The sequence below is a fragment of the Hesperophylax consimilis genome, unplaced genomic scaffold (assembly GCF_061612785.1).
Source record: "Hesperophylax consimilis isolate HC1 unplaced genomic scaffold, BYU_Hcon_1.0 scaffold_55, whole genome shotgun sequence".
In the NCBI taxonomy this organism is placed as follows: Eukaryota; Metazoa; Arthropoda; class Insecta; order Trichoptera; family Limnephilidae; genus Hesperophylax; species Hesperophylax consimilis.
In genome coordinates, this window is record NW_028301285.1 from 140,181 (window position 1) to 158,393 (window position 18,213).

The 18,213-nt window shown below is 35.8% G+C and overlaps 1 protein-coding gene across 1 annotated transcript in view; it reads left to right on the plus strand.

Moving 5' to 3' along the window:
• The window catches only part of LOC149408825 (uncharacterized), a 286,048-nt gene that overhangs the window by 83,329 nt on the left and 184,506 nt on the right, over positions 1 to 18,213 (plus strand). Inside the window, exons 10-13 of the mRNA XM_089650404.1 lie at positions 11,475 to 11,622; positions 12,336 to 12,532; positions 13,286 to 13,460; positions 13,992 to 14,188. Of these exons, the coding sequence (XP_089506530.1) occupies positions 11,475 to 11,622; positions 12,336 to 12,532; positions 13,286 to 13,460; positions 13,992 to 14,188 (717 nt within the window). The remainder of the gene's footprint in view (positions 1 to 11,474; positions 11,623 to 12,335; positions 12,533 to 13,285; positions 13,461 to 13,991; positions 14,189 to 18,213) is intronic.

Consider the following 18,213-nt stretch of genomic DNA (forward strand, 5'->3'; position numbering starts at 1 on the left):
TACATTACCACATTCTTTTTTATTTTCACATTGTGATGAATGGATTTTAATGGTTATATTGTTTTCAAAATTTTTTTCCTGCAAAGAGAATGGGATGAAATATGTTTTCTCGGTATTTAGTGAGAGACAATTAAGGTCGAACCATGTTTTGAGTATGTTTATATTGATATTGGCTATCCTCATTGTTTCCTCCCATGATTTTCCTTTTGTGATAACTACAGTGTCGTCTGCGTAAGATATGATATCTCCAACAATGGGAAGAGTGAACATTTGATTTACATATATAATAAAAAGGATTGGACTGATGACAGTTCCTTGCGGAATGCCAAAAGATGAGGTTTTGGGTTCACTAAGGGTATTATTGATTTTGACATATTGGAATCTCTCTTTTAGGTAACTTTGGAACCATGATAGTACTATTCCGTCCAATCCAATTTGTTTTAGTTTCTCAGTGAGTTTTGAGTGTGATATGCTATCAAATGCTTTGCGGAGATCAATGAAGATTCCAAGACACTTTTCTCCATTATCTAATTTTTTCATTATTGTTGATGTCAATTTAGCAATCGCATCCTGTGTGCTGAGATTGTCCCTAAATCCGAACTGGTTTGGGCTCATTTTCTTCTTATCTTTTATTTATTTATTTATTTAAACGCCCATTGGGCTTTTACATACATTGTTATTAGTGTTATTACGTTAACTAGGTGACATTTAAAAGTTTACGTACATATATAAATAAAATAGTTATTATATCTGTAGTACATAAATGTTTTACAAATAATACAGAATACCATTATGGAGAACAGTTTTTTTTTTTTTTTTTTTTTACTTACTTAGAAAAATAAATGGATTGAAATTAATCAGCATTTTTATGTAGTTGTTGAGTTGTTTTTTAACAATTTTTTCATAGATTTTAGCTATATTTGATGTGAGTGCTATGGGACGGTAGTTAGAAGTGTTTTTTTCGTCACCAGTTTTAAAAACAGGGGTCACAATAGTCTTCTTATAGTTGTTCGGGAATATGCCCTTCTTCAGACTAACATTTATTATATGAGCAATTGGTTTGCTGATTATCTCACGTACAGTTTTTAATGTTTTTACAGTTATGCTGTTGTAGCCAGGGCTCGCTGATCCTCGTAGACTTATTATAGCGTTTTCAACTTCTTTATCAGTTACTGAAGCAAATGTGTGGAAACCTTCTTCAAAAGTTGGGTTTAGCTCTGGTTGTTGAGTTTGTTTTTTGTCTAGGATAATATTACTAGCAAGATTAGCGCCGACATTAACAAAATAATCGTTAAAGATATCACCACAAAGTTTTGGGTTTTTTTCTGTGTCAGTATTGATTCCTTGATGAGTAACTTCTTTTGGAAATTTTTGTTTTGTGTTTTTGTTGGTTATTGTTTTGATAATTTTCCAGAACTCTTTGCTGTCTTGACCAGCATTTTTTAATTTATCACGAAAATACTTTTCTTTAGTCAGTCTAATTAAAAGCGTAAGTTTGTTTCGATATTTCTTGAAGAAAGTAGCGATTTTTTCGTCGTTAGGGAATTTTTTAGACTGGTGATAGTATTTTTCCTTATTTCTGATTGAAATCACTAATCCATGGGTTATCCATGGTTTTATTAATCTGTATTTAGATTTTGTTTTAGAAATAAGTATTTGTGTAGAAAGGTTTATGTGATTTAGGAAAACAGTTTCGAAATTCTCCGCACAAGTATTTGGATTTTCCGATTCAATTATTGATGCCCAGGTTTCCATCTTAAGATTTGTTTCTAAAGTTTTCATATTTAAATATTTTTTTTCTTGTTTTTTTTTGTCAGTTTTGTTGGGGTTGGTACTTTTTTTGTCTATGTTGTTAACGAATATACAGGTGTAGTGGTCAGTTATGCTGGTTTTCCATAATATCCACATGTTTTTTTCAGTATCATTTGAGTTGCACCATATGTGATCGATACAGGAAGGGATTTGTCCGCTGATATTTCGTGTTGCATTATTTATATATGATTTATAGTTTAGCGAAGTCATTACATTTATATAATCATCTTTCGTTTTGTTTTGTACCCAGTGTCCGATATTAATGTTAATGTCACCAACAATAATATTAAAGGTACTTTTTTGACTCAGTAATAAATTTTCGATTTCTGTAATGAAATTTGTGGGATTCGATCCGTGCGTCTGGTAGATGGCAATAATATGGTACATAATGTCGTTCACTTTTACACTCAGTTGTAAACAGTTTGCTAATTGCATTTTAATTTCTGTGACAGTGACATTGTTATATTTATTTAGAATGAACACCGCTATACCACTGGTTTTATTAATATAGGTAGTTGACGAAAAGTATGTGTAATTTGGAATACTGTACAGTGTGTCAGCGTTATTTATATTTAAGTGCGCTTCTGTTAAAACAATGAGGTCCGGTAATGTTTCAAGAAGGTTTAGTGTTACTACAAACTCATCTAGGTTTTTTTAAACTCCGGATGTTTTGGTGCAGAACAATGAAAGCACTTGGGACTTTTTTTAGTAGATCTCTACAATGTTGTGAATCTTCGCAAATGTGCTGTGAAACATCTGTTAATTTGTCAATTTCCTCGCCTAGAAAATCATCCATCACTTATTCATAATCGATTCTCTGTTGAGCTATGATAACCATTTGTTTTCGGTAAGTACATGTTTCGCTATTCGCACTGTGTTCAGTATTGTTTTTTGTTCCGAATAAATTGTTGTTTTTGTCGCAGTTGTAGCATTTGACTATATCTTTGGTTTTTTCGCATTCACTAAATTTGTGGTTTTTTGCACAGTGTATGCATCTATTCTCTGTCCACGATAAGAACGACCTGTTGGAGTACCAAATTAGGTTCGTTCTGCGCATACCACCCCCCCGCTCCTTTCCTTCACCATCGCTCGGCTATCTCCGGCAATCTTCGCTGACAATTCGTTAGTCATTAGTGCCCGCGCTTAGAGAAATTAACCCATTCAGACCCTGCTATAAAATGGATGTTCAGCCGATATGTCCGAATTCATTATCACCAATTACGAAAAACAAAAAAGGACAGGTAAACATTATTTATGTGTTATTTGTATGACTATTCGATTTACAACAATGCATTTTTATAATTCAAGGATATAGATAGGTAATATATGTTTAAAATTTGTGAATGTTGGTGTTGATCGGTTTTTTTTATGTTTATAGGTGGTGCACAAACCTCAACGGACAATGATAATAAATATGTATCGAAAAAAAATTTCGGAATATCGATCACATTGTTGATGAACTAGAGGACAATAATGATAATTCGTTAGCTTTTGAAATTTCAAATGAATCATCTGAGGAAAATTAATTTTTTTTTCAATGGCAATGATTTTATTTTCAATTTTGGATTGATTTCTTAGCCGATTTGATAAATCTGATGCCTAATAAATTACAATATGTATTGTAATACTATCATCATCATTATTTGAATGTATTAAAATGTTTTATTTTTTTATTTTATTTATCGGTAGGAAAATAAATTAAATAATTAATTTGTTAAAAAAGTGGGTCTAAATGTGTTAACGCTCGTCCTTTTAGGAGTGGGGCGAAGGGGCGGAGACATGCGCGTCCACGGGTTGTTCTAATGTTGGACCGAGTTTAGGCTTATTCATTTTGTTCAGGCATTTTAGTGATGTATGTCCGAAACCAAGGCAGTGGTAACATTGCATTAAGGGATTGCAATCTTCTATGTGCGCTCGGACAAAACCAATATTGACCCTTTGTTTATCAAGTAATATCTTTCGGATTTGGCCTGTTGTTTCTATTATTACATTGCGCAGTTGGTCACTTTTCTTGTTTTTTAATATTTTAGTTACTTTAATTGAATCATTTGGGGCATCACTTAGTTCATTGTTTTGCAACAAAAAGTCGTTCAGAAAATTATCTTCACTATACTCCCCTCCCACACCTTTGATGACCATGCACGGTCTCTTCTTTTTTAATTCTGTAGCAGATATACCGTTTTTATTTTTATTTATTTCCGTTTTTAGTTTGTCTGCGTCTTCTTTTTTCGAGCAAGTCATAATTATTTTATTGTTAGATGCTTTTTTGATCCCATTTATAACAATTCCTAGGTTAGGTGCTTTGATTGTTTTAGTAATAATTTTCTTTATGTCCTCAGATGTTTCTTTGCCTTCTGCAGCAATCATAACGGCATATTTGGGTTCTTCGATTTGTACTGTTCGTTCTTTTAGTACCATTGCGTACAATTTCGGTTCATTATTTTTTTCCAGTTTGGTGATAACTTTTTTTTGAAGATCTATTATTTGTTCCTGGAAATTGTTTCTCTCTTGTTTCCAGGTTTCTTCTAAGAGGTTTATGGTTAATTCGAGGTTATTTCGTACTTTCGAATCTTTTATGGTAGTTATATTTTTTAGGTCATTTTTAATGTTTTCAATTAATTTTAGCACGTCCATGATATGTTAAAAACTTGAGCAGCCGTGCACAAAATGCACGTCACTCCGGGTCAAACTATGTGACAATACTAAATAATGAATCACCATACTAGGCAGCTGCCTGTTTCATGGTGACCAATTGAGTGTAATTAATTTGTATGAAACATGAAATCTAGTGTAAACATATGAAATTAGTAACTATAGATGAAGCTAACATTTTGGAAAAATTGTAATAAAAAGTAGACGATAGAAATTAGAAAGGAGAAAGAAGTAAATTAGCATTAGATTGTAAAAATGTACATAATTATATATATAATTTTTAATATGTGTGCATGCAAGCACACATGTGTATATAGCAGCAGACATACCTATATACATATAACAGCACATGTATACATACACCCATATGACGCATCTTCACGCATATAAACAATATATACACCTCTATCTGAGTACTTGGAATAGGCTACTAACACTATAACAATCACACATCAAAAAATTCCCGAGCGCTTTCCTGAAACTGTCGTATTTGGCTATTGATTTTATTTCTAACGTTAAATTATTGAATATTTTTGGAGCAAGAAAGTTAAATTGTCTTTGTGCCATTGAGGTTTTTATTGGGGGAATAGTATAATTCGATTTGTTGGAATATCTTGTATTATGGGTCGATTCAAAAATATTTTTTTTCGTATGTTTGAATTTATAGTAGGAGGATATGTTTTTGACGTATAAGGATTTTATGTTGAGTACTTTGAAGTCGTTAAATAAGTCCTTCGTGGGGTGAATATAGTGTACTTTGTAAATAGTCCGCATTATCAATTTTTGAGCTTTAATTAATGGATCTAATATCGTGTTAGAGCATCCTCCCCAGACTATTATACCGTAAGATATAATTGATTGGCATAAAGAAAAGTATACCGTTTTTAGTGTATTTTTATTTAGAATATTTCGTAATGACCTGGAGATATATGCCAGTTTCCGTTTTTATATTAACTCCACACAGGAGGCCCTGAAGAAAATAATTTCCCTCAGGGCCTATGTCATCTTTGGGGATGCTGTGTGGAGGGTCCGTATACGGTTTGTAACATTTATTACTTGATCTTCCCATCGTAGTTTATTGTCAATTATTACACCCAAATATTGAATGGAATCTACTCGTTCTAGTGGATTGCACAGACAACTAGAGTTATCTCTACAAGAATGTATTTTTAGTGTATGATTGATTGAAGGCTGACTCGGAATATTAAGACTAAACGTTATATATTTCGTTTTAGTTATGTTTAAGGTGAGTAGATAATATTTCAATTTTTAGACATTGTTTCTATCCTCCTAAAAAGTGGAAGATACAATGAATGGACATGAAATATTAACCAATGCACTTGCGTTTCAATTCAATACACAAATACCCATACAAAAAATAACAACCAAGCAACAAATAACATCCACGCAACAAATAAGAAACATCACAAATAACAAACACACAATGTACAAAAAACAACCACAAATACCAACATCCAAGAAAAAAATAAAAACACCAATGCAGCAAATAACAAACACCGTAAATAACAAACACCATAAATAACAAACACCATAAATAACAACACCTTGCAACAATTAACACACTCCCTGAACTGTAATTATGGGACTGCCACTATTAGGTATAATGAATTTCCTCGTCATGGCAATTTTTATATTTTTGAATGAAAACAGAAAAAAAAAAATCTAAAAAAAAAAGTAAAAAAATAGTCTAAACAAAAGAGAAAAAATATAATCTAAATGGAAAAAAAAGCGATTTTAGCAAGTAATGAAAAAAAATTATAAATCTGCAACTCTATGATACACCACAAAACACGCCATGCAAAGGAAAACTTTGCACTTTACGCAATAGGAATCGACCTGTTTGTTTATCTTACGCCTTGTACAAAGTACGCACCTTTTGCGTATTTTGCGATTCCTATTGTCCGTTTCTGTGGTTTCAACTAGGTAATGTGAAAAATTCTCTAATCTGTAGAAGAAATCGGTCTGGGTGCTGTCACAGAGGGAGAGTGTCGCGCTATAAGCTCAAATGCCAATTGCTTCCTGAATGTACGGTGAAGAATGGGCACAGCGTCTTGTTGAAGTTGCCTGTAGATCACCAAGCTATTCAGGATGCTGACATTGAGCAGGCGATGAAATACCTTAATGTACCATTTGTGACCTCGCGTTCTCTCCATGCGGTAAGTGGACAACAGCGAATCTTTGCGCATTGAGGCATTAGCGCATTGGCATTAACGCATTAGCGCCCTTGAGGTGATTTTTCACAAAAACGGCGCTCTACAAATTATCCAATTATTATTATTATTATTATTATTATTTGGTATCCACTCCACCCATGAAGGAATTGTACCTGACCACAGATCGAGGCATTTGGTATCTCTCTAACCCTCTTTGACCCATGACCGTTTCGGTGTTGTGGAAGGTAGACACCATGGTGACAATTTTAATATCATTCCAAGCAACGACTGAAAAGTCACCACAGTGTCTACCGACAATCGTATGCCGTGGCACACTCTTCTTCATGGCTTTAATAACCTGAGGTACCATCTTTCGGCGGCGATTAAGGGTACCGACAACATCGGTATTCCTTTGTTTCAGGTACCTAGTCAATGGCATGCTAATTGTCCATGTAAAGGCAGTACCCTTTGTCAAAGAACCCCTCCATGAGTTTAAGTACAACTTTAGAAGTTTTACTCGAAAACCCAAGGTGGTTCTCTTCGACTTCTGTACCCTTTCCCGTGTACATTATAAAGCGGTACAAGTAGCCTGTTGTTGATTCGCACAGCTCATAGGTTTTAATGCCGAACCGAGCCGCCTTAGTGCGGATGCACTGCTTGAAACCTAGGCGACCCTTCCAGAGCAACAGGGACTCGTCTATGCTAATGTCTTCACGAGGAGTGTACAGACTGGAAAACTTTTCATTCATTATGTCCAATAGTTTTTTTTTTTTTTTTAATAGTGAATACCTCACAAGAGTCCCAACTGCTCCCGTCTGGAGCCAGTGAGACTATGGCATCCCCAATTGGGGGATGTTGTGAGGCTGAAGGTAAGTGGGGAAGGGAAAGAGGAGGGTGGGGAAGTAATAGTGGTTTAACTTTTGCAAGCTTTTCTTGGGAACCGACATTATTGTCACTAAAGTGGAGGAACTGCATTATCAGACAAAACCTATCATAAGACATTAGAGTCCTAAATTTAGGCATCTCTAAGTAAATATCTTTTGTCCAGTATTCTGGTAAGGCAGCTCTGTAACAAATGGACATTATTATAAATATTGCGAACAACAAATACAGTTCAGGGACCGTCACATCTCGCCACTCCCTCAGCCTGGAATGGGCGGCCATGTGCAATACCCCATCTTCGGTAGTTATCTCGTCCAGTGCGCTCCATGCATGCCTATTCGTTTCCTTTACAATATAGGACATTGTTTCCAAGTCCCATATTTTGGAGAAAATATCATAGGCAGATGCAGCGACTGTCGGAGGGAACACTTCTGTTGATGGGCCAGGCTGAAGGACGGTAAAATTTTCCCGCTGACCCGTGAACGAAGAGAAGTCTTCAGACCAGGTGAAGGACTGCTCCTCGGGGTTTTCCTCCTCCTCCCCCAACAGCTCCAACTCTTCCTCAGGCACATCCGTGTCAATCCCCAGGGGCGGGATATATTCGGGATCACCACCGCAATCAGGATTTACGTCGACATCATCTTCGTCATCATCTTCGCTATCGAAGCCGATAAATTCGAAGATGATATTGTCGACTACCTATATATAGAAAGAAAAAATATATATTCAGCTATGCGAAATTATTTTATTTTCATTGAAAAGCGCCCTTGAGGAAGAAAAATACAAAAATTGCACTGTAAAAGTTAGCCTAGTCTTATTATAATTACCTGAGTCGTTGGAGCTGTAGAGGTTGAAGGGGTTGGATCATCCGAGGGCTCCTCCAAGTCTAGCCTCCTCCTTTTTATTGGCTGACCAGGAACCTAAAACAATAAACATTTATTGTTACACTAATGTCTTTCAATTCTGGAAAAGATGAAGCACACAATCAACCTAATATAACTACTACTAATACACAACATACCGTGATTGCGATAGGCGCTGCCTCTTCGGTGCTTCTGCCGCCTCTTCTGTCGGCTCCAGGAACCTGAAAAAATAAACATTTATTGTTACACTAATGTCTTTCAATTCTGGAAAAAATTAAGCAAACAACCAACCTAATATAACTACTACTAATACACAAATAATAACAATAAAAAACATACCATCGTTCCGTCCGGCGCTGCCTCTCCGTCCGGCGCTGCCTCACCAGTCCTTCTACCGCGTACCTCTACAGTATTAGTCTCCATTCTATAATAATAGGAACAATCAGACATATACTAGTATTTATAAATTTTGTATATATAATAATAAACAAAAAATATTTTTTCTTATTATTTTTTGGGACACCCTATACAACTGCTCTAATTTTGTGATATTTATTACTATTTTTCATAATAAATACCAATAAAAATATTTCCGTAAACAATAGTTTACATTTTCTTGGACCCCCTTGTACAATTTACGCGAATTGCTTGATAAAACACAACTTTTAAAATATGCCGCTAGGAGTTAAAAAGTGGCGCTGCCGGTTGAAACACTAACACATGGTAAGTAATCTCGATGTATTTGTGTGAAACGGTAGAGATGCACAACTTATTTTTTTTAAATATTTTCACTAAATATCGACTATATAACGGCTTTGTTACATAATCTCAATTGTTTTCCCTGCATAATGACATTCGAATAACTCAAAATAAAATAATGATCACGTAAATATTCCCAGCTAAAAATGAAATATTTACGCGCAGCTATTTTTTTGACACATGACATGACATATCATTTTTTTTTTTAAATAATCACGAAGTATTGACAAAAAGAGGGCTTCGATATATAATAACAATTGTTTTTTCCATACAATGATACACGAATAACTCCAAATAATGTAATATATCATGTACATAACTCCATCCAAAAAGTAATTGTTCCTGCAAAATTTTTGCGAACTTTTACGTCATCTTTTATAAATTTACAATATCAAAAATGATTTATATTTATCAAAACACATTACTTGGTCAATGAACTATGTATAAAAACACAATTACTTACGTTTATTTGTTGAATTAATTGATTAATCCGGTTTTCAGCTAACGCTCACTCAGAAACCGACCGTTGGAAAGGAACTCGTAAAACAAGCGACGCCACTTTACCATAGATAATTTATATTTACACGTACAGGGCTCGCAGCCTCATGAAAGAAAAAGCTAATTCTAGTCCGAACTTGGCGCAAGCGATTCTGACCTTTTACTTTATACAAATTCTTTATACATAAGGGTTAAAATCGCATTTAAAAAAAAAAACCCGCCGGATTTCAAAAACGCCCGCCGGCGGTCGAGCCACAGTTGACTGGTTAAGGCCATCATCATTTGTGTTGTAACCCTCTATAAGGGGACATCCACCAGTGAATAGTAAAGAAATACAGGACAGTGAGACAATCAGACAATATAAAATGTTGTTTTCTAGTGCGCACCCATTATTTGATCATAGATTGTCACAGAAAACTCCAAGCAAGGCGCACTAGAAAACCCACAGATAATATGATACAACTTTGAGAAAACCAATATATTTTCTATATTATGTAGGTATTATGTAGTCTTAGCCATTATTAGATTTTAGAAGAACGAGCTTCTCAAAAACATCATCACTCATTTTTCTTCTATGAAGTCTCATGATTATACCTCCATTTGAAAAGAGACATTCAACTGGTGCTAAACTCGGAAGACAAGTTGTACATGTGCCTAACAGTAGAGTAGTCATGAAACATTTCAAAATCGGTTCATTTGTCTTGAAGGTATTGCAAGGCTTTTAAATCCGGAGTTCCTGCTGTTGCTGCGGAAGAATCAGATGAATCTTCATTATCTTAAAAAATAAGATTCATTCTGTACAAGACTATTAGTTCCACTTTGTGGATTTACATATCATTTTTTGGTACTTTCTTTTAATTTCCTTATTTGTATAAAAACACTGAACGGACTCTGTCCTTCTGTTCTTTAGGTGTCCACTTCATTTTAAAATGGATACGACACTGTAGCGCAAATTGTACTTGTAGTAGCGACCATGCTTCATTTTAAAACCTTTAAACAAGTTGAGTAAGTGGCAGAAACATTTCCATTCTCAATGCTGCCAATGATGGTAACATCTTTGAAGGAAATACTTCATTTTTGTGGTAATGTATTGTGATATCTCTCACATCCCTGAAGGAAAAAAAATATTTGGTTAAAATGCAGTTCGTACATATATTTATATAATGAAATAAGATAAGCAATGCTATACAAATTATCCATCTAAATCCATCTTCACTTGTATATTCTTAAACTACTGAATATACTAACATAGCATTCTACAATTCTAACATAATATATTGATTTTCTTTAGGAAGCGTGCATAGGTAGATAGTTAGATGTGAGATATAATAATAAATAAATTACAGTACTTACATGATTGTAAATCCAAAAATACCACGACCACAGATGATGAAACCATTGAAAACACAAAAAATTTGCGCGGGACTAATGTTGGCAACGTAAAAAAATAGAAACCGCTGTCTAAAATTTAATATTACAGCGTCATGGCCCCGTGTTCACTATTTGAATCTGTATTTTTTTAATGGTATCACTTAATTACCAGGGCTCCTACCAGGTAGCAACTTGACAGACGTAAATTATCTCTCATAGCGAGGTTGAGGACCGACTGATATACGGGGCCTATGATAAAAAGACGAGTGGAGATAACAGGAAGAATGTTGCAAAAAAGCATTTAAAATGGAAAATGCATTGAGAAAAGCATTTAAAATGCAAAATGGAAAATACCCATTTTGCATTTTGCATTTCCATTTGAAATGGATTTATTTGAAATAAAGCACATCCCTGATTACAACACATATTTGCATTAGGCACTAAAAATTGTTATTGTTTTCAGCTTTTTATAACGACGTGCACTGTGGCAGAACATGTAACGAAAGGCGAAGGTTACAGCAAGAAGACTTCGAAGAAGCGGGCCGCCGAGAAGATGCTGGAGGAGCTGAAGAAATTGCCCTCGGTCAAGAAGACAGTGACTCTAAGTCAAGGTCAGTATTTAGCCGCTTCCTCCTTCCAACATATCGACAGTGTTACAGTGTCCGTGATAATATCCCAAAAATATCAAGATAATTACTCCGATGCAACGGCAGCATTTAATTGATTTAAGGAATGAGCTGCATCAAAGAACAGAAAAGGGGGAGAAGGAATTGACAATCAAATACATCAAAGGATGCCCTAAAATTATAAAAATTCCAAAAAACATGTAAATAATTACATAGTCAATATCTCAATACTGTATACGAACCTATGCTCTCTCACACGGAAATTTAAAATATCAAGTCAATCCGTGAGAAATAGTTAGGATGCAGGCAAATTCTCAAGTTATTGTTTTATAAATGACTGTCTGTATCTGTGTTTTGTAGTTAAATAAATAAATACGTAAGAAGATATCTGCCACTGCAGCCAAGATGTTAGGCTCTTTAAGACATACTGCACTGCCCTATACACGTGGGAACTGTGGACACAATATCCCGTAGCGCAATGGGACAAGCTGAGGGTGTGCTACAACAACGCATACAGGCAACTTATGCAACGGTTCTCTATTGCCTCCACGATGTTCACCTTACTTCGCCACCGACTAGCCAGCATCCCCAGCAGGACACGAATAAGGAGAACAATCCGTATAAGGACCTCAAGGCGGTTCTGCCACAAATCACAAAGTAATAGCTTTCTATGAAAATATATTTGTTGTTTGGTTCAGTTGTGGCGGAGCGATCCCTGCCTCCGGTACCCATCGTCAACCAGTTTGAGGGCCCGAACTTTGAAATCCACGCAGACCGCTCCGTGACCATGGCCGCAGTGCTGAACCGGCCGGAGGACCACATGATCCAGGGCGGAGGCTTTGAGCAGGGCCGCGGCTTTGAGGAAAACATGCCCAGGAATAACACCGATGCCACTGTGAGTTTTATATCTTACTAGCTGATGTGCATACCCAGTGATGTTCGTTTTATGAATTCTAGTGTAAAGGAAAACTAGGTGCATTTTAAAGCTGGAATTTAAATTATTTTAAAGAAATGAAAAAGTTTTCCTTTTCAAGTATTTGTATCACTTGATTGTGCCATGTCAAATCAGGCGTTCACTTCCACGCCATTCATTCTCACACCCCTTTCTTTGTTGATTACGTACGTCACATTTTCCACACATATTTATTTCAGTTGATTGCGCCATATCTTCCTTGAGCGTTCCGACTTCTTCTACCATTCAAACCACTCTCTAAACACTAGTGGCACTAATAAGAACTGATTTTCCATGAAATGGGTCCAGGAGGGCGATTCTCGTTCTTTTAGCCTTAAGCTAAATGATAGCATTCCTCAACGACTGCTATCGTTTGCGAAAGTCGCTAAAAATAATACAAATTCTTTGGTTTGTACTGGCAAAACTCTAAAAGGTGTCGACCGATATCGCTGAAAATTTCAATGTTTGTTCTTATTAGTGCCAGGAATGTTTAGAGACTGGTTTGAATGGTAGAAGAAGTCGGGGACGCCAGAGGAATACTTAACGCAATATCTCTGCCCCGGAATGTGATACGGAGTCGAATTAAAGTTGATTTAATTTAGATTTTCAACAGTAACTTGTAATTTGAGTACCAATAGTAAAATTAAAATTAAATTGTTCAATTGAACAGAGTTTTAACAAGAAAGTACATTTTAGCAAATAGTCTACCAAGGCAGCTGTCATGTGCGACCGAATGCGGGAGGGAGTGTGTCCCGCGGAGAGGGTGGGTCGCCCCAGGCCATGCAACATGATGCAGCCTCTCAGGCCCTGGACCTGAGGCAGAATGAGGACACCGAAGCCTGCAGCGGGGACCCCTCCTCACACCACACAGGCAAGGCTTTTTATGGTCCCAAGAAAAAACTTATTAGATAATTTTACTGTTGCAACAAAATATATTAAAATGGATCTAAAAAGTATCATTGTTTTTCCTTTCAACCATCTCGGTGTTGCCATTTAAAACCATTTTAAAGGCAAATTCTCAAGTTATTGTTTTATAAATGACTGTCTGTATCTGTGTTTTGTAGTTAAATAAATAAATACGTAAGAAGATATCTGCCACTGCAGCCAAGATGTTAGGCTCTTTAAGACATACTGCACTGCCCTATACACGTGGGAACTGTGGACACAATATCCCGTAGCGCAATGGGACAAGCTGAGGGTGTGCTACAACAACGCATACAGGCAACTTATGCAACGGTTCTCTATTGCCTCCACGATGTTCACCTTACTTCGCCACCGACTAGCCAGCATCCCCAGCAGGACACGAATAAGGAGAACAATCCGTATAAGGACCTCAAGGCGGTTCTGCCACAAATCACAAAGTAATAGCTTTCTATGAAAATATATTTGTTGTTTGGTTCAGTTGTGGCGGAGCGATCCCTGCCTCCGGTACCCATCGTCAACCAGTTTGAGGGCCCGAACTTTGAAATCCACGCAGACCGCTCCGTGACCATGGCCGCAGTGCTGAACCGGCCGGAGGACCACATGATCCAGGGCGGAGGCTTTGAGCAGGGCCGCGGCTTTGAGGAAAACATGCCCAGGAATAACACCGATGCCACTGTGAGTTTTATATCTTACTAGCTGATGTGCATACCCAGTGATGTTCGTTTTATGAATTCTAGTGTAAAGGAAAACTAGGTGCATTTTAAAGCTGGAATTTAAATTATTTTAAAGAAATGAAAAAGTTTTCCTTTTCAAGTATTGTGATGAAAGGCTTTAAATCACAGTGAAAGAAAAAACAGATAAACCATAGCTGCAAGAAAATATGCAAATTATTTATGAACACGGACATGCTAACGACATCTGGCGGAGAAAGAATTGATCCAGCTTGCTTGCAGTAGACTCCTGTAATAGTTGAAATTAAATCAAGGTTCCGGGACGAGAGCAGAGATGTCGTAAAATCGTCTAGGACGACTGGTACTTCCCCTTTTCCTAGGCCTATAAATAAATATTGAATTTTGTCAACCAATAGATCTGAACAAAGAGCTATAAAATTTTGAGTAACCAATCAGTGAACGAAGGGGGGTGTGTCTACGAAAGACAAAGGATTGAACCTTGGACCCGACATTAAAAAAGATAATTAATTGCATTTCCGTTCCCACAAAAATTAGAGGTGAACGCACTATGGTATAAACACTGACGTTCAAGGCGACAAACTCTAGGAAATGTTTACAATAACCGAGACATTTAGGTGATGGCGAACCATTGAAATCGAGTGCTTTGAAGATTTACAAGTTGAAAAACACACACACGAAAATGCAATGGAAAAACTATAAACGTGATAGTATAAAAAAAGGACGGGAAAAGCGAAGGAAAATCACTGGCAGAATTTTCAACTGTAGTACAATTATTTATGATAGAAGGAGGGTGTCATGTTCGATAAAAATCGTACTAAAGAGAGGAGTGAGTGTTGGAAACAATGGAAATTAATCGTTATCAATTTAAGATGAAACGGACATATTGGTAAATCAATCTTGAATGAAAATCTCGCAAAAAAAATACACATTTTAGAAAAGTGCGGCGATCGAATGGAAGGTTAATACAGAGATTTTAGCTGCTACGAAGGTTCTAGGGACGTGAAAATCGAGTATCAGAAGAAGACAGTAACACTAAACATATATCGATAGATTAGATTCAGGAAAAGTAGACATTTTCATGATTATTAGGTTAGATATATATTAGAGTTACCCAATATTACGAAGGGATCGAAACAAGATAAAAGGTTGGCGGTCTCATGTATATTTTGAAGGGTAAACAATCGAAATCCGAACATGATTTTTATTTACGTTAAGGTAATAAACGATTAGAAAAGCGATTAACTTTAACGTGGACCTTATGGAAGTATTTAGATTAGTCAAAAGAGATTAAAATTGATAGGTTTGAAATTAAACTAAATTTACGAGTCTAGTACCAAAATTTTAAACATAAACAGATGTCAGTGCATATGTTTTATGTGAATTCTGGTATGAGAAAGATGGAGGATGGGGCGGAGATTGGATCAGGCAATAAAAATGACAGATATCCCAGAGTCTAATTAGGTATATCTCCCATGGAAGTGTGGAAAACTATATATTAATTAATAATAGATGAAGTATGTAATGTTTCACCTTTTTGGGTGTGAGAGTAATTTTAAATATTTCTTTTTTTTTTTTTTTTTGTTTAAAACAATATAAAATTTTCTTCTCTCTTGGCTATGACCGATATTTAATTTTTTCTCTAAGGCTTTGCATATGTGTTCGCAGGGATGGAAAATTCCTCCCCTACAACACATAAGCCTCCATGAAAATTGGACCCTTTTCTTTGATATCTACAGAAAGCTACTTAAAGCTCTCTTGTACTATATATCTTTATAGACATATGTACTTAACTAATTAATACGTTATTTACGATCTTGAACGCAAATATACCCGTATTTATATTGTAATTAAATTCCATCAAACGTTGTGTAATTTTTTTGATTTATGATATAGGATTTTAATTACTTTCATTTTTGTGGTAACCCCCTTGGTTCTGATCGAGGTGTTGAGTTTCACAATTTAATTGGTCTTTCCTTTGCAAACCTAGACTTAAATGAATTCCCTGAATGAGCTAACTTTCCTATTGTAATTATTCTGATTCCCTGCACCCTAACAAAATCGTAGTTAAACGCTGCTAAAAGATATTATACATGTTTATTTGGACAGGTAATTTGATATTACTCAAATGGTTAATTGTTAGTAAATTTGATTTTGGTAAACTCTTGTGTCTGTGGGGCGCCACTCCTTTATGATTCTGCTGCTATAAGGTACATGTAAAGATTGATTTAGTAGGTTAATGTAATTAGTTAATTGCATATTTGACGAACTCGGAATAGCCCATTTGCTGGCATAATTTGGCTCCAAATCCTCCTGCAAGTAAACGAGATGATCGTGAGTCAACAAGAAATTTGCACAATCCTTTGACACGGCTCTTTGATTGATACCTAAGTTATCTCGTCCCAAAAAGCCTTCCACGTCATCATGTGCAGCCTTCAAGTTTCCCCTCGGGTCTCGATACCCCCAAATTCCGACCCCTCCTTGGACTACAATTTACTTAGGGCGAACCGGTTTCGTCCTATATACAATCATATACTCACGGTTGGTGTGGACTTACGGGTCGTGAATCCTCATTCCACGTTTAAGAGAGAATGCGAGAGTGGTCTACCGACCTAAATGCAAGCTGTATGCAGGTCCGCATTCTCCAGTAAACAGTACATACGAATAAATATATGTATACATACAGTTTGGGAAAGGTTTATAACTCGCAATACGAGGCTATCTACCTCGCATCCCGAGCTCGGATCTCGCACAAAGAATTCTGCACAATTCTTAGCTTGGTAACCGAATATATACGTACTAATAAGGCGATACTAATAACTACTAGTAGAATAAGAAATTATTTGATAGTTTGTTTTGGAGAGCTATCGAACTCCAGGCTTTTTGTTTGTTTGGTTTTGACGTTTTTATTTAAGAGAATCGCCATCTCTATTTGGTTTGGTTAATGGTCTTGTTGTAGGAGCGACCACTGCCTCCTGCTTGATGAACCGTATTTGTTTTAAATTTTACCTCCAGGGTTCAACATTAATTTTTGTTCATACTATCCCGTGATTTTCCAATTGTTTCAAGTGGTTGATTGCCACATTAGAGAGTACTCGACCCTCAAATATCTCAGGCAACTGATGGGGTTTTGTATGAGCACCCAATCAATAAAATTCAAATGTTTCGTATAATTATTCGATATAAATCTTCCTAACCCGTGATTTTTCAATTGTCGTTTGTGATTGATAGGTATTTGAGCGCACGCAGCTTCCAGCTGGTTCAGATAACTAATAAAAATCTATGCGACTATCTATTCAATGATATTTAAATGTTTCATGTAATATTTCGATATAAATCTGGCTAACCCGTGATTTTTCAATTGTCGTTTGTGATTGATAAGTATTTGTAAGCACGCAGCTTCCAGCTGTTTCAGGTAACTAATAAAATCCTTTGTGACTAACTAATTAATGGTATTTAAATGTTTTATGTAATTTTTTGATGTAAATCTGGCTAACCCGTGATTTTTCAATTGTCGTTTGTGATTGATAAGTATTTGTAAGCACGCAGCTTCCAGCTGTTTCAGGTAACCAATAAAAACTGTGCAATTATCTAATCAATGGTATTTAAATGTTTTATGTAATTTTTTGATGTAAATCTGGCTAACCCGTGATTTTTCAATTGTCGTTTGTGATTGATAAGTATTTGAGAACACGCATCTTCCAGCTGTTTCGGGTAATTAATAAAATCCTTTGTGACTAACTAATTATGGCCAAGGTCGTTTTCAAACTATGCGGTTGACCCAATTCTCCAGTGATCCTTTGTTTTGTAAACAAATAATATAAACATCTCCTGACACACTAACCTAAATGTGAGATTTGTTTATTTTAAAATTCCTTAGAAGTCATTTGTGCCTCTTTACTGATTCAGTTATGATACCGTTTATTGTGCATAGTTAATTTAAATATTTTTAATTCCTTTATTGAAGTTAAACTATTTATTTCATTTTCCGAATTTAGTAAATTTACTAGG